The sequence below is a fragment of the Manis pentadactyla genome, chromosome 10 (assembly GCF_030020395.1).
Source record: "Manis pentadactyla isolate mManPen7 chromosome 10, mManPen7.hap1, whole genome shotgun sequence".
Taxonomy (NCBI): Eukaryota; Metazoa; Chordata; class Mammalia; order Pholidota; family Manidae; genus Manis; species Manis pentadactyla.
In genome coordinates, this window is record NC_080028.1 from 42,310,636 (window position 1) to 42,337,612 (window position 26,977).

Here is a 26,977-nt window from a genome sequence, read left to right on the forward strand (position 1 = left end):
TTTCCAGTTTAAAAAAATGCTATTTTTCTCCTTTCTATAATATTTTCTTGGCAACTAATTACTAAGTAGCCCACATGAAAGGAGGGGAGAAGGATTAATAAGCTTCACTTCCTGGAAGGAGTAACTGTCTGTCTCTCTGTCTGTCTATTTATCTACCTACCTGTATTTGGATTCTTCCATAAGGAAGATCAGTTCCTTCTCCCACACTTATTTGTGTTACTGTTCACTCATATCAAATTTCTGCAATTTTCCTTTAGACTTCCTCCTTAATAGATTATTTAAAAGTGTATTTTCTAACTTACAAATATTTGAGTACTTTTAAAACCTTTTGTCATTTTCCCACTGGTTTAGAACATACATTTCAAAATGGTCTACCTTAATTTATACCACTTCCCTTGAAGTGTAAGCAAATTATGATCACATATTCTTAAAACATCCCTCTCATCTCTTTTCTATTTTTGCCATTAACTTCATTTCACGAAATATTCAAAACATTATTACCATCATTGTTTCAGTCTCTTAAATTGTAGAGCAATGTAAATGATAAAATACATTCTATTTTATCCTCCTTTGCTCCATTTTTGAAACTCTCTATTCTTTGAAGAAACTCAGTTTTTTGACATATCATTTTGATTTTCCTGGAAGGAAATCCTTTAACATCTCTTGTAAGGTAGGTTTGCTAGCAATATATTCCTGCTGTTTTAGTTTATCTAAGAAAATTTTCATTTCACTTTCATTTATTTATGTACAATTGTAGGTGATCACTTGTCTTTCTGCTTGGAATGCTTCTGAACAGAAGTCAGGTCTAACTGTTATTCCTGTTATTTTGTAGGGAATGTGTATTTTCCCTTGATTGCCTTCAAGAGTTTCTTTTTGTCTTGGGTTTTCATCAGTTTGTAAATTCATATTCCTAATTATATTTTTTTGTTTTATGTTTGTATTCTCTGAGCTTCTTCAATCTACTCTTTCAAATTTGTCAACAATTGTGAAATGTTTTTAGCCACTTTACATAAACACACATATACACACACAGACACGAACACACACACACCACTTGGAATCAGAAGTGCTCTATCATTCAAGTGAGTGACTTGACAATAAGGACTATAAAGAGGGGCTTCAGATGGAGTCTTAGAATTTTAGGAATTATAATATCAAGGAATGAGTCACAAGAGAAGCCAGCAAAACAAATGAGAAATTATAGCCAAAATAGTCAGAAAAACCCACATAATAATGTGTCATCTAACCAGGGCAAATAAACTATATGAATAAAAGGTAGTGGTCAACTACACTAAATACTACTTAAATTCCTGCCAATGACAATAAGACAACTAATGAATTTGGAAAGGTGGAGTTTGAAAGAGCAGAGTAAATAAATTGGTAGATTATAGACCAAATAAAAGAGGGTTTAGCAGAAAACGTGAGATGAAAAAGTAGAGAGGTAATAATAGCTAAATGTAGACAAAGCTAATCCTTTCCAAATTCAAATTACAAATAAAGCAAGGAGACATTTATTAGAAATAGAATATTTCAAGTATTTTGGTCGCAGTGGAAAATCTAATTCAGCTTTCAGTAAATAATACCATAATGAGATATCAAAATAAAGTAAAAAATTTTTTAAAATTTGTAGGATAAGGGATTTTATATTATTGTTTAATTGACCAAAATTGGAGCTATGTTTCTTGAGACAAAGGAAGGATGATTGCCTAGATTTCTTTTGAATAATAAATTAGGGTCTTTCAGTCATAAGTATTTATTTAGGAAGACTTTATCTTTATTTTATCATAGGAAGAGATTCATTTGATGAAAGAGCAAAAGAAAGTCTCTGTCCATATTCAGACATAGAAGTACATATCTGTCAGAATTTATTTTGGAAAAATTAATTCAAAACAGTTAATCTTATGAGCAAATCAATTGGCAAGCTAGAATTACTTTTTTGGGATAGGTGCCAATGAGTTACTTACAAAAGTTGTATTAAGGGTGAAGTTACTCAGAATCGAGTGACTAACTCTTCCTTGAAAAGGTAGACAATGTTCTTAAGCATGGTGACATTGGAATTGGGGACTTAGAGGACTCAGGACAGCTTATCGATTTTGAGACAGGAAGGTATTTGAAAGCACAAGAGTGGCAGTTCAAGGTAAGGATGACTGCAAGCAAGGCAAAGTGATACTATTAATTCACTTGTCTTCATTCAGAGCTCTGGACATGTAAAGAAGATCAATGTCCCCTACTAGACAACTCAGGAATGTGTGAAGAGATCTAATATAAATGTTTAAAAAACTTTAAAATCTTCAATTGAAAAAATGAAAACTAAGCCTTCCTGACTGTTTTCACGAATCATTATAGCTTTGATTCTCACAAAATGACCTTATCTTTTCACTGAGCTATCTTTTGTTCTTATATATAATGCTAATAATAATTATGATATACAATGTTATTTTCAGAATTATATGATTTATATAAAATGCATAGCAGTGCCTCTATTTAGTAGGTGGTCAACAAAGTATCTCCTATCTTATTATCCCATTTGTTGTGTCGCCTGCCTCACTAGAGCAGAAAAGCTGAAAGCATTTCAGAGAAGAACTCCAATATTTCTGTGGAAGTTCTCTCAAGTAATATGCTGTTCCTGTATTTAAAAATTTATTAAAGATCCAATACTTGTTTAAATATCTTTCAAAAAATATTCAATTTAAAAAGCAAAACCAAAAACAAAGAACAGCAGTAGTAAAGTATCTGTGGATTCAGGATTCAGACCAACAGTAGCTGATCTAATAGATACAATATCAGGTGATTCTTCAGAGACGAACTGAAATAAAGAGAAGACGGATGATGTAACTTCAACCTGCCAGCCGGTGGGAAGCAGCAGCAATGGGGATGTCTTAATTTAGAAACACTGGGCCCTTATTAAGAGTTACAGAACGTCCTCTATGATAAATAACTAATAGGTAATAAGCATTTTAGAGTATACAGATAAGTGTTTTTGGAAGAGCTAATGATAAATTAATGGCTTAACTTAAGTAGTATGTTTTAAGCAATCTTACCCTAACTGGCACATGAACAAAAGCAAAGTAGTCGGAATACTGTAATACAATTTAATAATATACTATAATAATATATATATTATATATACATATAATTTGTTCATTTTTATTCTGTGCTCTTAACATTTCTAAAAGTTAGACAATACTCAGGATCACTATATCTACTTTCTGAAAACAAATTAGACCAGAATTATCAAGGATAAAAAGTAATAATCAATTGTTTAGATAACCATTATTCCTGAAATCATGTTTGTGACCCAAATATCTTTTAAGATCCATGCCATCTTACAAATTGTATAGAAACATGTAAAATTGTTCAGCTAATTATATTTTATGTGTGGTTTTCTTCCTTTTTATGTTTTATGCTGTTCTTTGAGACAGTATTTTTCAAACATATTTTCTTCTAAATAGTTTCTATGGAATATACTAGACAGAACAATCAAATTTTTAACAGACAAATGTCTTCAAACATTAACAGTTACATAGATGGATAATCTCTGTTTACATTTTCTTTTAATTACTTAATAATTAATTAAGTAATTTAAAATTAATTTAAAATTAAATTAACTGATTAAAAGTAACTACAAAAAAATTACTTAATAATTTGATGACCTTTGAATTGTGTGCTACATAAAATATAGTTAAAATTAATATTTTATAGTCTTGAATAAGTAGAAATCAAAGACAAAAGACATTGAAAACTTTAGCTGAATTTCTTTCAGATATACACAGGAAAAGGAACTACTATGACAATAAAAATCTAAAGAAAAATACAGAGAAATTTCATTTTTGTGGAACAAAGATTTTTATGAATAAAGAAATTATGAAGAATATTATAGAAATCAAAGGCTAAAAAGGAGGAAACTATGTCTTGGAAGGTACTATCAGATACACTGGTATTACTAGGGATTATTTATATTATTTGCATTATTGTATTACTTTTACTATTTGGGATCCTTTTTTTCATTTCCTTTACATATAATGCAACAGTACACTCATTTTTTTGAGAGAGAAACAACCCGGTGTATCATATTCACGGAGGCTTGTTTCACCAGTTGGTTCCATAAGGTGTAGATGAAAGGGTTCAGAAGTGGTGCAATGAAGGTACTGAGCACCGCAATCCACTTAGGAAAAGATACTCTTTGTTTCACTGATGGTTTAACATACATGAAGATGCAGCTGCCATAAGAAAGGGAGATCACAATCATGTGAGAAGAACATGTTGAAAAAGCTTTTTCCTCTGATTAGCTGAAGGGATTTTTAGAATTGTTAAATCAATATACATATATGATATTATCACCAATACTAACGTGACCACAAGGGTCACCAACGCTGAAACGAGTCCCATTGTCTAGAACAGCTGCGTGTCTGAGCAGGGGTCTGCAGGAGGGGAGTTGTGTCACAGTAGAAATGATCAACAGTGTGGGAGTCACAGAAATCAATGTTTAGGCCTAAGAGGAGAGGTGGAAAGATGGTAAAGAACCCGGCAAGCCAACAACAGGAGACAAGCTGTGTGCAGATTTTAGTGCTCATGATGGCTGTGTAATGCAGGGGCTTACAGATGGCAACATAGCGGTCATAGGACATGGCTGCCAGCAGGTAAAATTCAGATGCTCCGAGAAGGAAGGCAAAAAACACCTGAGCTGCACAACTGTTATAGGAAATGGTTTTGTCCCCAGTTGCCATCATCACCAGCAATTTAGGGATGCATGTAGTTGTGAAGGAAATTTCTAAGAAGGAAAAATTCCGAAGGAAGAAGTACATGGGGGTCTTGAGGTGAGTATCCAGCAGGGTGAGTGTGATGATGATCAGATTGCCAGTGATGCTGAGCAGGTAGGTGAGCAGCAGGAAGGTAAACAACAACACCTCCAGCTGTGGATCATCAGTCAGACCTGCTAGGATGAACACTGTCACTCTTGTGTGGTTCCCCATTACTGTCCTCTACTTGTCCAGGTCTAAATGGAAAAAAAAGAAGTAAAAGAAAGTGGGGATCCAAATGGGAAAGTAACAGTTCTAAAGATGGTCATGGCAGGAAGAACAGTAGTTCACCTTCCAGAGTATCTGGACAGAGAGTTCAATCTTTAGTTTGCAGTTCTACCAGAGAAAAACCTACATGATGAGAATAATTGTTCAATGTTTTAATATGAATAAATTGGTGGGACTTTTAAAACATAGAATAAAACATTTTTCATCTCTTGGTTTTATGCAAGAGTTTGGGATAGATGCCATTTTCTGTTCAATATAAGAAGTTTGCATACCTGATGCAAAATGGTATGTGTAATTGCAAGTACATCAGCATATGTTTTGTATTTAACACACACACACGTGTGCACGATACACACACTCACACACACACACACTGTAGCCATCATCATTAATTGAATTAATACACCTGTACAGGTTTACTTATCTAATCAAACTCAAGTGCCTGAATCTTGCTGTTATTTATTTTAATGACTAATGAGATACAATTTCAAATAAGTTAAAGCATTGGGATGTATTTATTTGCTGTGTTTACTAGGATTTACATCACATGTATCTGTATTATCATCCCCACCCTATCTGTATTGTACTCCAAACCAAACTCGGTAGGAGCATTCTTTTAATTTCAGTTTTACTATGCCTTTTATGATTCTGAGAACAAACCAAGAAAAATAAAGTGAAAAATCATAATAAGGAATATAGAAGCAGATAGAAATATAAAAATATGTGTTCAGGAGATTGATGTGTGAGAGGGAAAGCAAAAAGAAAGATTAAAACAAAGCTTATGAAAACAGAGTGTTAAGAAGGCATTTTAGAGATAGAGTTTGATGGAAGAATTAAAAGAAGTATAAAAATATGTTAATATAAGTAAAATTGAAAAATTGATTATGTAAATTAGTAAGCAAAATATGTAACTTAGCAGTTAAAATGTATTGAAAAATGAGAAAATGTTTAACAATGAAATTTCTTCTCCATCTGTTTCTATTATTTCACTTACCTTTTTATTCTCTATCTAACACACACACTGAAATAGACAATTCTGGGTCAGAATGGCCTAAAATAAGTGAGGAATGAATATTTGGTAATTATTAAACACATAATGAATCTCAGAACATTAGTGACATGAATTTTAAGATTTTCAAATGTTTGGCTAACACATAATTAAGAAAAATGTTTATTATAGGCTACTATTCTCACCACCATGTACATATATTGTGCAGCTAATAAATTGAAATTCAGGATTATCTTGAAATAGTCTTTTTTCTAAGTTGTCCTTTGGAAGTACATTTTGTGTAAATAATTACAAGACAGATTTTAGTGTATTTCTTTAAAGAAATTAATCTCTCTAAAGAAAATTGCCTTCATTGGTATATTTTCATCATCAAACAGAAAAAGGTTAAAGTTTATTGATGGACACTATATAACACAATGTTTTGTCTTGACAATATCAAGATAATTGTTTCCAACCTCTAAAACATACATTATTTTTGAAAGGGCATATATAAATTAAAATAAACATATAAGGTAAAATGAAAGTTATTTCTAATAATATCTAGAGGAGTTTATTGGTGGATACAAGATAAGAAAATGAGATCTGCTGTCAAAATCATGGTAATAATGTACACACTTTGGGTGAAAAAAATGACTTTTATTTCCTATACATTCCTTTACATTCATATATTTGTGAAGCAATCTATTGTACATTTTCCTTCATTTATACAAATCACTTCCATGGCAACGTTGTAGGAATGCATATACCTAAAATCCTTAAATCAGAATTCTACCATGTCAGATTATTACTTTTCCCAGTTTCAACAATTGTACACACCAACTATCCCCAAACATCTGTGGTTGATGATGAAGATACCAAGGAAGGCAATTCAGTAAAAAATTAACACAGGTCACATTAGCAAACCATCAGAAGGCAGGCCTCGGCAAACAATGAGGTTTATTTGAGTTATACATTGTGACTATCGATAAATGTTAAGAAGGAACAGCTTTTTCAATACTAAATTGTCATTGTATTCCATTTGTCTTTTTTCACCATTTTCCCTAAATCAAAACTTGAAAAGTTAGACACAGTAACATAAATACAGTAATGATAAAATAACAAAAAAATAGGTTAAAATATACCTGACAGGAAATGTGGTAAATACATACAAATGGATATTTTTAGGTTTAACAGGAAGGAAATCCTGACATGTGTGACAACATGGATGAAACTTGAGGACATTAAGCTACGCAAAATAAGCAGTTGTAGAGAGCTGCTACACAATGTTGTACCTACAGTTAACTACTCTATTGTGCCTTTAAAAATATAAGTGGGTAGATCACACACTGTGTTCTAACCACCAATAAAACCATAATCTATACATATTCACAAGTATAACAGTTAGACATAGAGAACAAGATTAATAATAATTTATTGATAGCTAATTATGCTATATGCTGTACAGAATTATTTTCATTCCTATACTAAGTTATATATACTTGATTAACCTGACATTTCTACTGACTTACTGATGGGGAAATATATACTTAGAGGTTATAAAACCTCAAGTTTATTAACTCTTTGCTATATTTAACATGCAAATTGTACTCTAGATAAGACGGAATAAATTTGAGAAGCCATTAATAACTTTCCTCTAACCTTTTGAATCCCTTCAATTTTCTATCACATTTTTTTTCTTTTTCCACAAACTTTTTAATTTTTTCTGTATCTTCCAACTGACTCTATCACATAATGATCATTAGGAATATTACACCACAATTAGGATTATAGTATTTTTCCATTACTAAAAAGTATTTATTTAATTTACAATACTTTTTAGTATTCATACTTATTTCAGCTTTACACACACACACACACACACACACACACACACACCTTTCTAAAATACTTCAGAAACTTAATGCTTTAAATAGAATAGAAATGTATTTTAGCAGATTAAATTCTAGTTTTTACATAAAATGGAAAATTTTACTTTGTTATAAAGCTTTTGTTTTCTACACATGATTTTGCTTAGGTATAAAATAATTTGGATACATGCTCTGTTTCAATGTAATACAAAACTTGAGAAATGCTCTGTGTGTGTGAGTGTATATATATATTTGAGCAGAGCTGGAAAGGGGAACTTGCCTTCTATGGCATTAGAGAAAGTGATTTTATTCTACATTTCTAAAATAGCATTTCTTCACTATTTTCTACTGTGTGTGCGTGTGTGTGTGTGTATGTGTGTGTGTGTGTGTGTATACATCTACTTATTTATTTGTACCTATGAGTTATTATGGGATTTGGAAATGTGGACCTCTATTTAGCACCATACCTATAAAAGTACATATTGTTAAAGATCGATCGTTTTTTCATTAATAGATAAATTATTTGGTCATACACTATTAAATTGAGCAACAAATAATGTTTCTTGGTTTTTAAGTAGAAGCATTCACATGGTCAATAAGTGATAGATGTTTAAATAATTTTTTCCCTAAAGAAATTACAAGATCATAAAGGCAATTCCTGTCAAATACAAATGAAAATCACAAAATTGTATTTTCTGCATAAAGTAGGTACAATATATCAATATTTACAGTGTCTCCTCCATTCTAGGTGATGATTTTCCTAAACAATACTCAAAATACAATTTTACTTCTTAAAATGATTTTTAAGACGTTGCAACTAACAAAGTGTTCGCAAGAACAGGAACTGGTTGACACACAAAAGTTACTTAAACTGAATGAGAAAGCAATAAAAAAATGTGCTTGGAAACTGCTGGAAGAAAAGAAAGAGAATGAAAAGGATAACAGGGAGGCCATTGTGATTTGAAGAAACTATGGAAATTTCATGATTGTATTTTTTAAATTGCCCTGCAATGTGTCCCTAATTCATACACCACAACTTTTTCAGTTGCGTGTGAAAAACAGTCTTCCTTGCCATGTCCACGAAGGCTCGCTTGACTTGCTGATTCCTCAGGCTATAAATGAAGGGGTTCAGCATGGGGGCTACCGAGGTGTTTAGCACAGCAACTCCCTTGCTCAGAGACATTCTGTCTTTTGCTGAGAATTTAATATACATAAATATGCAGCTGCCATAAGAGATGGAAATGACAATCATATGGGATGAACATGTGGAAAAGGCCTTTGTCCTCTGACTACTAGAAGGAATCCTCAAAATTGTTCGGACGATATACATGTAGGACACAACTATTAATGCCAAAGTGAACATGAGAGTAAACACAGCACAGGAAAACCCCATTATCTCTAGGAATTTTGTGTCTGAACAAGAAAGTTGCAGCAGGGGAAAATAATCACAGGTAAAATGGTCAATAATATTAGACCTACAGTAATCAAGGTTCAAGAGCAACATGAGGGCAGGGAATATGATTAAGAATGAAAGTAGCCACGAAGAAAAGACAAGGAGAGTGCAGACTCTACGATTCATGATGGTCCTGTAATGCAGGGGTTTGCAGATGGCAATATAACGGTCATAGGACATGGCAGCTAGAAGGTAAAATTCAGTGACTCCCAAGAGAATAAAAAAAAATAATTGAGCAATGCAATCATTAAAGGGAATGGTTTTATCTCCTGTAATGATGGTGCCAAGGAACTTGGGTATACTGACTGTTGTGAATGAAACCTCTAACAAGGAGAAATTTCTGAGGAAAAAGTACATTGGGGTGTGGAGGTGGGGGTCCAGAAGGGTGAGGGTGATAATGGTCAGGTTCCCAGTGATGCTGAGCATGTAGGTGATGAACAAGAAGACAAAGATCACCACCTGAAGCTTGGGGTCATCTGAAAGTCCCAGGAGGATAAACTCTCTTATTTCTGTGGAGTTTCTCATTCTTCAGATGTTTTTTTGGTTTTCTCCCATCAGACATGTAGAACAAATCACAAAGAACTATTCTGAAGAGTGGATTAACAAATATTCAAGTTTAGAGCTGGAATTTGGCTGAAATAGCATGTCATTTCACCTTCAGGGGAAATTTAAAGCAAACTAACATTTGATACTAACAACCTTAGTTGATACTAACTAATGATCATTGATACTAACAACAGTCCTTTAATTTCCTCTCTGTTACAGGTGAAATCTCTAGTTAAGGGAAGTTAAAACTCAGTACCACAAAGCTTGAAGTAGTAGGACAATGATTTGTTCTCAGACTTTCGTGACTCTTAATCCTACCTGTTGTCTTTCAGAGACGTGTGCATGAGTTTTCTTCCCATTGAGAACCACTTTTGGGCTATTTCTTATTTCTCCAGTCCCTCTCCATGTTATCCATTCTGCGTAATTAAAACATTGAGAATTCTCAAAACCCAGAAAGATACTTTTTAAAAAAATAAAAAGTGACTGTTTTGTCCTCAGCCATCTATCAATTTTTTGCTAACACTCAGCTTTTTCCAACTCCTGTTATTTCCTCACTGAGAGCCGTTAATAGTAAAGTCGTTGCCACCAGCAACCTTTGATGGTAGGGACAGAGAGAAGAAAGGGAAAATAATTTAAGCTGGAAGTGCTTAAAACTAAGGTTGATTACATTTGGATCCCTGAGAACATTTTATGATGTGTCCTTTTTATGACCTTTATTCCTATACAACCGATTTCCCTTTCTATTTCTATTAACTATTAATATCATTATTATATTGAAGAATGTCCCTCAGAAGTAATAGTAAAGACACCCAAAATCATATCCTTCCTTATTCTCACAACACTGGGTTCCATTCCCGTTGTATGAGTTCCATCGGAATCCTATACTCAATTCTTCCCATCCACCCAATATACTGTGCTAAACTCTCCCATGATCTCCTCTACCACTTGTGCATATCGGCAAGGTAGGACAGTCTTACTTTCGAATCTATTGCAACATAATCCAGTGCCTAGTATCATCACAATAGGTTTAAAACATTTGCCTCATTAATTAATAAATTGATGTTGAGTTTTTTTGTGGAATCGCTTGTTACCATCAGGCATGGTTCTCTATTTTACACCAAATTCTAGGCTGTCTGTTACATAGGTTATGTCTTTGTTTTACAAATTCCTACTTTACCTACTTGTCAAGATATATTTACCCACTTGACCTAAATTCCCTGCTGAGTAAATTTATAAAAGAAGACATGTAAAGGAACCCAATTTTTGGATATGTAATTTAAAATAAACTAAATAAACCTTACTTCAAAACTACTTTCCTTAAATTTCTTTACAATTCATCCTTTTAATTAACTTTCCTCCTGCTCAGTGACATCACTGTTCCTTCATTGGACTTTGTCACTGAAAGTACTAGTTTTGCATAACAGCTTGAAATAAAAAAACTGCATTCTTATGAAACAGTATTTCCTTTCAATTTCAAGATTGAAATTACTGTAATAACTTACTGGCATTGGAAACTAAAGTTTAAAAAATATTGTATCTTTTCTCTTCCATCGTGAATAATGTCTCATTGCACTCACCGTATTTTCAGCCTTCAACTTTTTTGCATGTTTGTTTTCTCTCTTATGTTTCCTATTAATTTTAACACTTTTCTGAAGAATAATCACATGACTTACACTTATTGGCTACTTATTAAACCTTTGAAGGAACATATGAGGAGCTGTGAAGAAAGGTACTAACAGATATTGGAAGAGTTCAAGGGGCATTACCGAGTATGAATGTTTAAACAGCCAGTCTTTAGGACCACAGGAAATAGGCTTATGGAGACTAGCAGGACACGATACAGTATTACAGAATTGTGGGTGATATGCTATACTTTCTACATAAAAATGTTGATGCAAGTTCAATTCAATGGACTATATTCAACTACCAATATTAAATAATCCTGATGAGAATGATCAGGATTCATTCATTTTTCAGCCTTTTGAGAGAAGTAATATTCAATATTTAACAAGGTGCGTTTGATTCCTGGAGTCCTCAGTCATCTCGCGGGTCTTCATGCAGAGTGTGAAGGCTAGCTCTAAGCCTTTACCTCATCCTTTCAGCTTTTTATTTATGAAAGCTGATCTATATGTCCCCCTGGAGAAACAGGGTTAAGATTATTAAGCTTTATACTTCCTTCCACCCATTTAATCAAGTTCACTTCCTGCCTGAGAACCCTGCTACAGACTCTTTGAGCTGTTCAAAATGACAACTAGCAATAATGCTTCATATTTATTAAATAAGATGACTACAAAGCATCTTTGAAACATCTTTCTGAAAACACCCCTCTATCCTGCATTTCAGAATCCTCACCATCAAGTTAATATGAACAATGATTCTTTAGATATAGATAAACCAGATATTGATGATTTCTTTGATGTACAAAGTGAGAAAGGGACTTTATATTAAAGAATACATTGTTTGTTCATTTGAGAGACTGAGAGAATAGCCTTAGACTTTTTCCATTTTATTGATGGTGTGTTTTGCTAGTTTTGATTTTCATAATGTTTATGTTGCACTGAGTGGAAATATTTCTTAATAATGCAATAACTTTGGAAGTTTGATTGTTTCCATTTTTTCTATGTTTACTAAATTCTCTCTTCTCCAGTTAAACCTCCTTAGAGGTCATTAGAAAAAAATCACAAAACACATCTCCAAAGCAATGTGCATTATTGATCTTATCCCTCATTTTATTTTTTTATTTTTCTATTTTATGCATTTAAAGAGTCATTAAGGGCCAAGGTAATACACTTGAGGGAAGGAAAGTTGTTTAATTCAGTGTTGTGGGTAACATCCAGTTCGGCTTCACAATTACTCTAAGTTTACTTTGGGCACAGCTCAGTGGGTCTGGTATTGGGCTGTGACCCTGGGTTCCTTTAAGAGCTTCTCTTGGCCTGAAGGAAGCAAAGACTCCTCAGGAGAACCTATGGAGTGGTAGGAAGGATTGTTTTATTAGATGCTTTTAATTTTGTTTTCATAATTACTTTAGATGACTATTTCTCTGGAGAACTCTAAATAATTTACATCCATTTTAACAATCATGGGCAGACCGACTTGTCAGCATTCATATCCGTGTTTATAGAAAAACATCAATGGAAAAGAGAGGTCATCAAATCACTTTTATAATAATTTAAGAAATAGCAAACTCAAGTCTTCAGGGGTTCATGCTAGTATCAACTCCTATTCTCATGCTTTCAGGTCATTAACTAGCCATCTATAATTTAAATAAGGACGGAAAAATAAATTAATTATAAGATTTTACCAAAAACATTATTAAGTTCTTATTTATGGCATTCTAGGGTTAATTATTCTCATAGAAAATATGTGGACTTTGCAGTTAGCAAATTAAAAATTGGGCCACTTAATGTATTTGTGACTTTGGATTAGTTATTTCTTTAAGATTCAGTTTTCTCTGTTTAAAATGGAGTTGAATTTTCAAGGGTGTTTTTGAGAATTAATTGAAATATTATAAGTGAAACTACTCTGTGAATCATGTGACATTAAATATGCATTTAGAAGAGCTGTTTTATTTGCTTGGTTTTCTTGTAGACAAAATTCATTCCTAATTTCGGAAAGGATATTGACAGTTAAATGTAATTTAGCAAAGACATTCCAATGAAGTGCTAAGGATTTTTATATTTTATCTTATTTAGCCCTTATAACACACCTTGAAACTTTCATCTTTATTCCTAAATGAAGAACTAGGCTCAGTCAGGTTATATTCCTTAGATATATTCATATAGCCAGCAAATGTCATATATAATCACAGACTGCCTGAAACTAAAGTTTGTTTTCTTGAACAAAGTACTACGTAGCTTACATCCAATTGGAAATACACAGACACAGATATAGTAATTTCCTGTCTTTACTTAATAGAGAATCAATAAATTTATATAATAAAACAAAATGAGCTAACTCCTTTTTATGCTTTTCATTATATGCAGTTGCAAAATATAACTCCATTATATCCTATTTAATGAATCTATGATAATGTTTGAGTGATTTCCATTTCCTTCTATGTGTCTGACTTACCTCTGATGTTCATATGCACAGGCTCACTAACACTCAGAATGATTGGAATATTAAAATAATTATCAGATACCATTGTTACAATCCAGGGAAACCAGCATTCCTGAAAACATTTCCTCTCATTGAAAAAATTTATTTTTATTGTCTATGTTTTTGTCTTAAAATTCCCATTATATCCAAAGAGATATATTTCAACTACAGAGAGTGAGAAAGGAGCAACTAAATAAAAAAGAAAATATGTCAGAAGATGTTTTAAAGCTTTCTGATATGGTTTCTACATAGATTTTATGTAGCATGAGCTACTTCATGTTTTTTGTATTCTAGACCCCACTGGCTCAAGGGGACTCATTCAGTGAACCAAATTGCCAAAACAGGAATGTACACAAAACACTAAGGAATAGAAAATATAATACACATTACTATTAAAATTGGAAAAGTAAGCTTGGGAGACAGTGTCCAATGAGGCAGAAAAAAAAAATAACGACAAGCAAACAACACTAAGTGTGAAGTTTGTTTCTCTTGACATTCTTTTTCAGAGATAGGTAACCAAATATCTTAATTTCTAATGCAGATCTCTACCTTATATGCCATGCCATTTTTTAAAACTGGTGATCTATTGGGTTTTAAAAACCCTGTATTAAGTATATTCGTTAGCTTTGTTAATTTTAGTCTGCCTTCCAATGAGAACTTATGGGACCACAATATTGCTAATATTTTATACTTTCTTCTCACTTTGTTGCTCACTAGCAATGGCAGTTGAAGAGTTACCAGTTTTGATTGAATAAAGTTGTAATTTACAAGGAAGTATAGTATTAGAGTTAGGACTTTCCTTAACTAGGCTATAATAATATAATCATGCCCAAATTAGATCATGTAAATAATAAAAAAAGCCAATAAAATTGTGCAGTTACTGTAAAAGCTATGGAAAATGTGAAGGTCCTTACAGAGTTTCAAATACGTATAAGTAGCATTCATTTTGTTTCATTTTGTCTTTTCAAATCAGGCTCTTCAAATATGATTTTTCAAATCATATTGGCTCTTATAGCTCAAGACCTCAGGCAAGTTACCAACTTTTTTGAGCATCAATTTACACATTTGTGAAAGAGAGATAATCATGTCTAATTTGCCATATTTCTGTGAAGATTAAATGTGATGTATACATACCTAGTTCAGCATATGACATAGAAGGAATGCTCCTTATAAAAGAGATAATATTATTTATGAAATTCCTACCAAACTTCCAGGTGATAGAAGTATAACAGTGATTGCTTAAATATTTACTTGTTATGTATTTTTAAAAATGATAGATAAAAAGCACAGTATCAATTAAGGTATAACACATGCATGCCTTCAGCATAACTAGAAAACAGAATATGTGATTTTCAAATAATTTATTAAGTAGTAAAATTAACACCCAGGTCTACTGATGAGTGGGAAGAATTGGACAGATACTGCAGATAGCATGTAAGAAATATGGTTGTTACAGATATTTAATTTATTTAATGTATTTTATAACTTTAAATAATGGTTATATTAGAAACAGAAGATAAAGTTTGAGTCAGTTGATTAGAATAGTGTTTACTCCTTTACCATTGTATTGTAACATTTTTATTCAGAATAATCAGTGAAATGATTTATCTCTCATATGATTCAGAATCATGAAAAATGATTACATGGAACCTACAGAGAATTTGAAAGGAAGATACAATATAGTTACTTTCAGGTTAAAAACATAGCTTAAGCAAATGAGCTCAGCATGGCAAGTATCTGTGAAATGGGTATAGGTAGATACTGTAGAATGTAAAATTTCATTTTTCCTTTATTGAATCTTCACAGTGATATTCATTCATGAATATATACTTTCATTTGTTTCTAGAAAACACTACTTTACAAGCCAAGTGTTTGAAAGTTTATTTTACTTGCTGATTCCTTGGGGTTTAAGTAAAAGGGTCCAACATGGGGAAATTGAAGTGCTGAAAATAGCCACTCCAATGTTCAATGATGCTCTTTCTTTTGCTTAAGGCTTGACATCCATGAATACACAGCTTCCATAAGAGATGGAAATGACAACCTGTGAGAGGAGCATGTGGAGAACGCATTTTTCACTGACTAGCAGATGGGAGTCTCAGAATGGCCCTAGTGATGCACACGTAGGACACACTTACTAATGCCAACATGAGGGGCAGAGTAACAAAAGCAAAGTAAAAGCAATCCTTTCTAACAGTCATGCATCTGAGCCCGAAAATTGTAAAATGGAGAAATAGTCACAAGAGAAGTGATAAGTTCCATTGGAAGCACAGAAATCTAACTGGAGGTTAAGCACGAGTGTTGGGAAATGGTAAGAAATCCTCCTAGCCATGAGCCTAAGACAAACAGGGTGCAGGTTTTCTTGCTCATGATGGCATTACAAGGAAGAGGCTTGCAGATGGCAACATAATGATCAAGAGACACAGCAGTTAGAAGAAAAAATTCAGACACACCTGTGAAGATGAAGAAAAATAATTGATCTGAACACTTTTTATAGGAAATGGTGTTGACCATGTAATGATTGCCCAAAAAATCTGGGGATAGAAACAGTGGTGAATGTAAATTCCAAGGAAAAATTCCAGAGAGAGTAATACAGAGGAGTCTGTAGATGAAGCCTATGAAGATGAGGAGGATGATGGTTAGGTTTTCAGTGACATTGAATTGAATATATAAGTCATAAATAAAACAATAAAAGTTACAACCAGGAGGCCTGGGATGTCTGATACGCCCAAGGGTACAAACTCAATAATTGTGTGGTTTCTCCTACTGATGTTTATTTTCTTTAAGCAAGATCTATTGGTGTAAAACAAAACAAAAACAAAGAATAACTGAATAGTAAAGGAATTGGCTATTTAAACATTGATATTGATAATGCTAATAAAATGAAGCAATGGACCTTTTTCCTGTAAGCCTTTTTGCAATATCCATTCCCTCTTACTGAAACAGAAGTTTTACTTGACTCATATTGAAAAGGAAACATGTATTCACAGATCTATGGTAAAAGTCCCTTCATCAGTGACTTTACGTGAAACCTCTACATGTAACCAGAGTTTCTAGATGTGCAATACATGTTTTGATTGTATGTTTCTACAACAATATTTATTAAATTATATTTGTAGTTTAGATATTGAGACACTTTTCCAGTTTCTAAGACTGTGCACTTTTAGGACTGAAATATCTAATTTTGAGTTTTAATTCTGATACCACTGTAACTCCAAGAGGAGGGGTTCCCTGCCTGGGGCAAGTTCTCCGTGAATTCAATAAGACCAAAGAAAGGCAAGGACAAAACGCTGGGGATAAGGGGAGTTACTACACTTATGCTCAGGGCTGTTGCAGGCAACTAGGTACACGCAGCTGGCTCCAGTGCACCCCCCAGGCCCCTACAGGTCCTGCTCCCCAGCATGAGCTTCAGTAGGTCTCAGTGTCTTCTGGATCCCTGCTCTCCAAGCTCTCTGCTCCCACACTGGGGCTTAATTCCCCAGGAGCACCAGGGCTCCCTGAATCTCCATTCTCCCAGCAGCACCACTCTTGGCTCCCTCCCTGTTCTCACAGCTCCGAACCCTGGATGCCAGGCCCTCTCTCCCTCACCACTAGAAACTCCCTCTCACATGGCATTGTCTCCTCCCCTTGCCCTTTGCACTGTGAGGATCTCAGTGAGTGGGTCCCTGGTGACTTGTGGGTGCCTGACCACTTATGTACCAGGAATGGAAGAGAGGAGAGAATGGGTGTTTCGTCTCTACCCTATCCTGGGCTGGCAGTCCTGTGACTGATCAGCCACTCTACCCCCAGTAAATGTCCCATAGATGTGGAAAAGGTCTCATATGTATGGAAAATAGGTGCTATTAAGGCCAGGCAGGAATACTAGTCAGAAATATCCATTTTTCTCACAACCACTTACAGACTATTATTTCATAATGCTTTGGTGGAAACTGACCACAATTCCTAACCTTGTTAATAACTATGATTATTTTGATTCTTAATATATATATTTTAAATATGACTAACAGATATAAATGCATTTGCCATCAGAAATATAGCACTAGTATTGCCATGGTTGTGAGCAAGTATAAAGTTATTAATTTATGGGAAAGAAAATTAATACTCATATAAATAAAGCTATGTTAATAATATAGCTCTAAAACATGCTGATCTGTTTATATGATTTTTATGTTCCTTAAAGTAACAACTTTATTTTTCTGTATTTTACTATACTCAGTCTTTTTAGTCTTAAACTTGTCTGAGGACAAGAAGGAACTCATATTGTGCAGAATTCTATGAGTTCCTTCATAGAAACTACAAATTGCTAAAATGCAATCTATATGACTTTTATCTGTCTTGGTCTCTTTACTCTTAGCATCCAGCATTTTATCTGGGACAAAAGTTCTCAGTAGTATTTGTTGTATATTTTCTTTCTATGGCCTGAACTGGTTGAGTTAGTGGGTGATAAATTTAAAAGCTTATATTGTGCCCTTTCTTCTTTTATTTTTTTCCTTATAAGCAGCATTTTCTTCCTTTAGGAATAAATGTTTTTGTCATTACATATCAGCAAAATTGGAAGATCAAAAGCAAGAGACTGTTATTGGCTGAAACATTAAAGTACTAAAATTAGTAAATAGTAAATATGTTACAACAATAATTTGGGGATCCTTGTAACTTATTCCAATAAAATAAACTTTGGATACAAAAAGATAAAACCACATTATTGACAAACAGGGAACATACTTTCTGATGCATCTAACGATTCCTGCCAGAAATATAACCCAAGATTTTTCTTAATTTATTTTATGTATGAATTTTTTCCTGACTTTTTAATCATTTTTTCATTATTTTTTCATTTTTTCATTTTTTTATCATTTTTTATCATTATTTCAACCTTGACTCTGTCTCTTACATAAAGCCTCTCACACAGAGAAAATACAGGCTTGGTTGCACTCAGGTTTTCTATAGCCTGGGCTGTAAGTAAAGAAATTTAACTTTTTATATAAACAAAAACACTGTTCTGATATGAACTTCAAGAAATTACTATTGTAATCATAAGAGTCTTTTAAATAAATTTCCACAGAACACTGTTTAATGACTGGAAGGTAAAACACTTCCAAGCTCCCAGGATGGGACGAAGATTGAATAGCATCTAAAGACAATTTTACCTTCTCTGGTCACCGTGTTGTATTGGGTCCCCGAGGGACAAAGTGAGGAAGGAAGGGTTAAAGGCGAGCTACGCTCAAGAGAGGTAGTGATGTCAAGATCTTCCCTTCCCAGAGAACTAAGCATATAGTGAGATAAAAGCTAACGTGTACCAACCAGCTTTTTCAATCAACCCGGTTCCCCTTCGGCTATACTTAACTTTCCTAATATGCACATGGCACTTGGTCTCCACTCAGAAGATAAATTACTCTCTATTGCTTCAGGGTTGGTTAAACACAGGGCTCAGCTGCACTGCAGTGGGCACTTCACTGAGGGTAGCACCCATGCTTTATTCATTCATACATCTCCACCAGCACAAAGCAGCATGAATGAAAAAGTATTTTAACATCTTTAAAAATCAGAAGACTACTTGACACTTCCATTTTTTAATTTTAAGAGTAATATACACTTAATGTTATGAGAAGCAAGTGCCAAAGAATCAAATATTAAATCAATAGCAAAGAGTGACATATGGCATGACTTGGTCCTCCATTTGCCCTCAAACCTTCAATTAACTAGTATTTAACAATTACAGTATATTTTTGTTATATATTCACTTAAAAACAGTCACATTCACATACTTAGTGAGATAGTTTTGCTTCATATAGGAAAGATTTTTTCCTATTAAAAAGTATTCTGAAATTCTCTTTCTTTTTCAGTTAACAAATGTAATGGATATTATTCCTTGTCAAATTATCTAGATGGAACTCATCCTTTTATAAAAATTGCATAGACTATCGGAGGAGACTTGTATATAATGTAATATTCTCATTGTTCAAGATTTAGGGAATTAGGTTGCTATTTATTTCACATCCTAATTACAATGCTAAGTCCATTTTTGTGCATTTATTTGCATATGTGCAGGAATTGCATGTAAGTACTAAATTTTGACAGATACTTGAAAATTTCCCTTCTGTGAACAAGATTGAGCCTTTTAATCACATCTTAACTGAAGATGGATAATATAAATTATTTACATATTTTACAGAAAGACAACAATGAAGCCACAGTACACTTAATGATCAGAGAGGACCATAAAGACCAGATAACAGTGCCTAGGCTTTGAGGTTAAAGAAATCCAATATTTCTGTAAACTTGCAAAATTTATTTAACCTTCTGAGCATTAGTTTTTCTGTTCATAAAGTGAGAAGCCTAATAGTCTTAACTCATACAGTATTGTAAAGATTCAATAGGATAATATATAAAAGTGCTTAGTGGAGTAGTTAAGATACAGTAAGGGCTTAGTATGTAAATGTTATATATCCTTTTAATAGATATATTGAACATTTTTAATATTTGTATTTCTTATCCATGAATTTCCTACTTATAACTTAGGTTAACTTTTCATTGGGTTTATGTCTTCTTATTTATTGGTAGGGGAATATTAATGTGTTATGGATATAAACCTCAATGTGTCTTATTTGTTGCAACATGTTTTCAGAGTCTATTCTTATTTTTTACCATTTTATGGTGTCTTTTCATTCAAAAAGATTGTACAGTCTATCATAAATTTTCAATGACCTATTCTTCTGATGACTTTCTTCCACACATACTTTAAAATCACATAAATATTCATCTTTTTAATACCACTATGGTTTTGCTTTTCACATTTATTTCTTGAATGCATACAGCATTTATTCTTATGTGAGATATGAATCTATTTATTTTCTTAATGGATAATCAACTGCCCTAATGTCATTAGGCTAGTGACAATATAAGAGTTTGGGTGGTGAGTTACTAGGAGCCTCATGTCATGTTATTCCCTGTTGGTAATGTTTCCAGCACAGAGTTCTCATGAACAAGATTTGCATATAATTTCTCAGCTGGGGATGGAATTTAAACTGTTAAAATATAACCTTGGTCTGAGAAACTCATACTCCTCATTCTTCAGGAAAAAAAAAAAAGGTTTCTTAGTACCCTCAACATAAAGCATCTTATTTTAACAGGGCCAAGGCCCTGTAAGATTTGTTCCTCAACTACCGTTTCAGACTCACTTCATACCATCCACCCTCATTTTTTCCATTCCAGGATACCTGTGGTTTTGTTTGTTTACTGTAATAATCTGACACTTTATCTTTTTTATGACTTTCATACTTATGTATACTCTTTTGATTTCTGGAAGTTGTTTCTTCAGCACCTTAGTTCACTTCTGCTCATTCATCAGTGCCACTTTAATTTTATCTCTTTATGGCAGTCTTCATCATTCTGATTTTCTCAAACCCTCTTATCTTTCCATAATGCCTTTGTTACATCTTTGCAGTAGTAATTATACTGTATAATTATTATAATCATTAACCAGGGGTCATCTTCCTATATTGTAAGTTTCACGGTATAAGTTACACATGTGGTTATTTAAATTTACGTATAAATTAATGAACTAAAATACAAATTCAATTTCTCAGCTGCAGTAATTACATTCAAGTACTCAATACTCAATTGTGACCTCTGGCTAATGTATTGGACAGAGTATTTATGTCCAATAGTGTTACAGAGTATTTCCATTATTGCAGATAGTTGTTTTGGACAGTTATTTCTCCTTTTCATTACTCTGAAAGAATTAACTAAGTGCAAGGCATCTTTTCTAGAACATAGGCTTTTTGCAACCTTTGCTCTGACCTCATGAAATTGTTCACCATTTCTTCTAATTGCTAGGCATTTTCATACGCACACACACACACACACACACACACACACACACAATTTTCTTAAAGGTTTTATCTAAATGTCATGCAAGCTTTGAAATCTTCCCTGTTTTCAAAGGCAGCATTAGTTGCTCTTTCTCTGCTTTCCTAAACGTTGCTCTTCTTACCTTACTATTAATTATTTGTACATTTGCCTGTTTCTACTGAAAAGCTACCTTATGTTAAAGCACTGGGCTTTAGTTAATTCATATTTATGTATTTAGTGCTGAGTAGAGATACACAACACGAAACTTGATTATAATGTATTATCCTTTTCTTATATTACTGTATTTGAATTACTAATCACATTTGTTAAGTATTTTTGCATATATGTTCAAGGGACATATTGGGCTGTAGTTTTCCTTCCTTATAATTTATCATTGTGGTGTCAAAATACGGTAATTCTAATCCCATAAAAAATATTGGTAATTTACTACTCTTCTGATTTCTGGAATTCCTGTGTAGATTTGGTATAATTTCTTCCTTGAAAGGTTGATAAAATTCACCAGGAAAGTCATCTGAATCTAGAGTTTTATTTTGGGGAAGTTTTTATCTGCACATTCAGATTCTTTAACAGATATCACTATATTCATGCTTTCTTCAGTAAATTTTGGCAGTTTGTGTCTTTTAAGAATTGGTCTGTTTCACTTAAGTTATTGAATTTATGAGCATAGTGTTGTTTCTACTTTTCCATTATTTTCTTTTTTATGTGTTTGGGGTCATAGTTATGTCTTTTCCTTCATTACTGATACTAGTACTTTGTATCATTTCTCTTTTTATCCTGTGTTAGCCTTGCTGGATGTTTATCAATTTAATCTTTTTTTTAGAAAGTTTTTGGTTTCATTGATTTTTCTCTATAGTTCCCCTTTTTACAATTCCATTGAATTCTAAATATTTATTATTTAAATATCTTTCTGCTAGTTTCATGTTTACTTTGTAGTACTTTCTTAAATTTTCTAAGGTGGAAATAGTGCTTTTAATTCAATCATATGCATTTATTTGTGTGTATACACACAGACATCCAAACACATATACATAGGTATATGTGGTATAATTTTAATTGTCCCCCAAATTTGTACTTAATTCTGTAAATTTTTCTTTGACGACTGATTTAGCTATATCGCTCCAATTTTTACATGCCGTATTTCTATTTTCATTTAGTTTGATATATTTTTAATATCCTCTTGAGGATTTAGTTTTCTCTTGGGTAGTTTAGAATTGGATTGTTTAATTTCCAAATATTTGGGAATTTTCTAAATATGTTTCTCTTATTTACTTTTAGTTTAATTCCATTATGGCCTGAGAATACATATTATATGATTTCTAGTCTTTAAATCATTTCACTTTGTTCTATGGTTGATAATTTGTTCTATTTTAATGAATGTTTCATGTGCCCTTGAGAAATATTAATTGAGTGATGACAGGAAACTAAACATGAAGAGGGAGAAAAACAACAATAAGGTGTTTTTACCTTCAGAAACCTCAAAATCTTGGAGATCCTTTAATGATTAAATAAAACATAATCAATAGTATATGCAGAAAGAGAACAAGGTAGGTAAATCTTCTTACTATATATATATATGGATACTGAATATTATTGATTAAGTGACTTTTCATCATCCCTAGATTCATGAAGAATTGATTAATATTCTGAAGTTCCTTTTATTATAATCAAACACTTTGCTGGGACTATAGGATATATGCTGTTCACAAAAAGCAGATCAAAGCAGAGTTATATTCATGATGAAATTATGTACAATGATATTCCTAAATTCATGACTATTAAATTCTGAAATTCATTATAATACAAAGAGACAGCAACATATTCTTTTTATGCTTTCAATTTTACTATCAGTGTTTTAATCATTGATAATGACCTTAGTTATTATCAGCCACTAGAACTCAGATTAATTAGCTTGTCTTTACGAAAAATGACAAGTACTCTCCTATCCTGCCCCCAATAGTGGCATTACTCTGTGCAGAGCCAATGATAGAAACAGTGATTTGCAATTTCTGAGACCACATCTTTGGTTATTTTCAACAAACTGCATTGAGTTTCCTGTTGCCAACTCAATACCACATTAAACTTTCTTAGTTATTCTCTAAGTGCAGTGGAAAAGTTGGGATGCCATTTCCTAGGATCCCCTTCCTTCTATGGTCCTAATTCATAGTTTGTCAATGAGAAGAACTGGTGCAAACTTTGGAAGCCGAAAGAGATGCAGAGGCAAATATTGTCCATAGCTGTTTGTAGTCACTGGTGAGCAGAGATGAGATCCACAGTGGCTTATCAATAGTGTTTGAGAACTCCCTACTTTGCTGCCAAGACTACTGGTAGTTACATCTCAGAAATCCCTGAGAGTCATTGCAATTTCCCACAAAGCTTTTCTGAACCATTCTCTGCAGAACATCAGCATGATATCTTGGGTATTAGTTTCCTCAGTGTTCATTCTATCTGATGTTTAAACTTTTGCTCCCCCGTCTCTTCCATTATTTTTAAAAGCTATAATTGCTCCATTATCCCTTTTATTTCCAGACTACTTACAGAAATTCTACTTTCAACTGAATCCTGGCTGATGTAGGACCCATCCTGTAAGAATTTACAAATTTGTAGTTTCCCATGATTACCATATTTTGTGGCCCCATATACATTTGACAGTATAACTTTAAACCAAATATGCTCATTCCTGAGAGGTTAGCAATGTGAGAATGTAAGACTGTACTATTCTACAGCGAATCTTATGGGTGAAAACTTCAAAAAATCAAGTGAGCTGCTAGCACAAAGGAGACAAGCAGTTTAAGCCTTGCAACCTGTTAAATCAAGAGAGTAGAAGGAGTTCAGGGTTGAGATGAGACCCTCAAAAGAGCAACAAAGTAGTGAATAGTGATCCTCCACATATATCCTTATTTTCCCCTAATGACAATCCTGTGCTTGTTGTCATACTGCAGTCTATAAAATTTTCTTGTAAGTACTATACAACTAAAATAGTTATTTTATTTGAGAAACTCAGTACCACCTCTTGCAGAGTAAATGAAATTAAGCATTGTGTTGATAACTCTTTGAATAGCCCAGAAAGGAATGCTAATTATACAGAAAAGAACAGAAGAGGTTCATTGTGCTGAAAGGTTGGACTAGAATATTATAAAGTTAACATTGAAAAATAGATTAAGTGAACTTAAAAAATGAGTTAATTTGATTTATCTTTTTTTCCAAGATTTTGAAATTAAATTTTCTCTTCATTTCTTGAAAAAAAAAAAGAAAAAATCTTTTGGAGTGCATCCTTGAAGGCTTGTTTCACTTGCTGGTTCCTTATAGAGTAAATGAAAGGGTTTAATAAAGGGGCAACGGAGGTATAGATAACAGCTACACTTTTAGATACAGTCACCCTTTCCTTTGCTGATGGCTTCATGTAAATAAAGATACAGCTACCATAAGTAAGGGAGACTACAATCATATGAGAAGAACATGTAGAAAAAGCCTTTGCTCTGTTTTGAGCTGAGGGGATGTCTAGAATCGTCCTGATAATACATGTGTAGGAAAGAATCACTAACAGAAATGTGACCACGAGAGTTGCAGCAGCTGAGACAAATGAAATCAATTCTAGAAAATGAGTGTCTGTGCAAGAAATCTGCAGCACAGGGGAAGTGTCACATATGAAATGATTAATGACTCTGGAAGCGCAGAAGTCCAGTTTCAGCCCCAAGACTAATGGTGGGAAGGTAATCAGAAAGCCAGCTGTCCATGAGCTGAGTACAAGTTGGTAGCACACTTTGCTGCTGATAATAATTGGGTAATGCAGGGGTCTGCAGATTGCTACATAACGGTCAAAAGACATGGCAGCCAGGAGGTAAAATTCTGTAACTCCTAATAAGAGGTAAAAGAATAACTGTGATGCACAACCATTGTAGGAAATGATTTTGTTTTTAGTCACGATGGTTATCAGGAATCTGGGAATACACACTGTTGTCAATGAAACTTCCAGGAAGGAGAAATTTCGGAGGAAAAAATACATAGGAGTTTTGAGGTGGGGATCCAGCAAGGTAAGAAGGATGATGGATAAGTTCCCCATCACACTCAGTGTATAGTTTAGAAAGAGAAATATAAAAATTACGATTTGCAGTTGTGGGTTATCAGTCAGTCCCAGGAGAATGAATTCTATCTCTCTTGACTGATTCTTCATTTCAGATTTGAATCTTAATAAGCAGACATAGGAAAACAACTCCAAAAAAAGAAGTAACAAAACTTTTAATAATCTGCACACTTAGAACAAAACACTGAGAAATGTAAACATGTTTAAAAGGTTGATTTGACAAGACAGAGACCAAAAATTATAACAGCAGCTTCTAAATGTTTCACTTAGCACCGTTATCTTTCCAACACTACTAAATTATTCCTTTTCTCACTAGTTGAACTTGAAAGATAATTAGAACATTAGCTGATAATTTCCAAATGAGCTCAATTCTGATTAAATGTTCTATAGAGAGAGAACATAAATTATGGATTAAAATGTATTTTCTATGTATATTTCATAAATTATTGAAAATGTTCTTACGGCATTAGACAGTTATACCAGTGTCAATTTGTAAAGTTTATGCACAAATCCTTAGCTCATTAAAACACAGAAATGATGACAGTTTCATATTTTCTTTATGATGAAATATTCTAATATATACAATTAATTATTTTGTCCCTGTGTGGTACTTCTCCCTTGTTTGTTTATCTCACCTCATTTTATTATAATTTTTCTTTGGTTTCAAATACATCAGTCATCTGCATTTAATCAGGAAGTCTTGACTATTGCATCTACATAAAAATACAAAAACATATGCCAATTCCAAAGTCAATGGATATGACCCGACTTGTATTGCAGAATTGCTTTCATTTGTGTCTAGATATTTATTCCAAATTATAAGATGACTTACCATATCCAGGACATATTGGTATAATTTTCACTTGGTGGGAATATGGTAAAACAAGAGTTAAAAACCAATAATAAATATTCCCCTCTTATAATATTACAAAATACTAAATTATTTCAAGGGGAAATTTAATACCAATGCTTTTTCTGATAAAGGATTCCAAAACAGATACACAATCTAGAAACTATATATATCTGCTAACATCTTCCTCTTTCCTT

General features: G+C 33.1%; 2 protein-coding genes and 1 pseudogene across 2 annotated transcripts; all 3 read right to left on the reverse strand.

Moving 5' to 3' along the window:
* Positions 1–4,036: 4,036 nt before the first annotated feature.
* LOC118926490 (olfactory receptor 6C74-like) overlaps positions 4,037–26,977 on the reverse strand; it is a 185,451-nt pseudogene continuing 162,510 nt past the window's right edge.
* Positions 8,902–9,861, reverse strand: LOC118926491 (olfactory receptor 6C1). The gene has a single exon (XM_036913407.2). It carries the CDS (start codon positions 9,859–9,861, stop codon positions 8,902–8,904), a length of 960 nt encoding a protein of 319 aa, XP_036769302.2.
* Positions 25,088–26,053, reverse strand: LOC118926492 (olfactory receptor 6C6-like; the record flags this gene model as incomplete). Its single annotated transcript, XM_036913409.2, has 1 exon — positions 25,088–26,053. A coding segment is annotated over exon 1 (933 nt), but the record flags the coding sequence as incomplete, so codon positions are not given.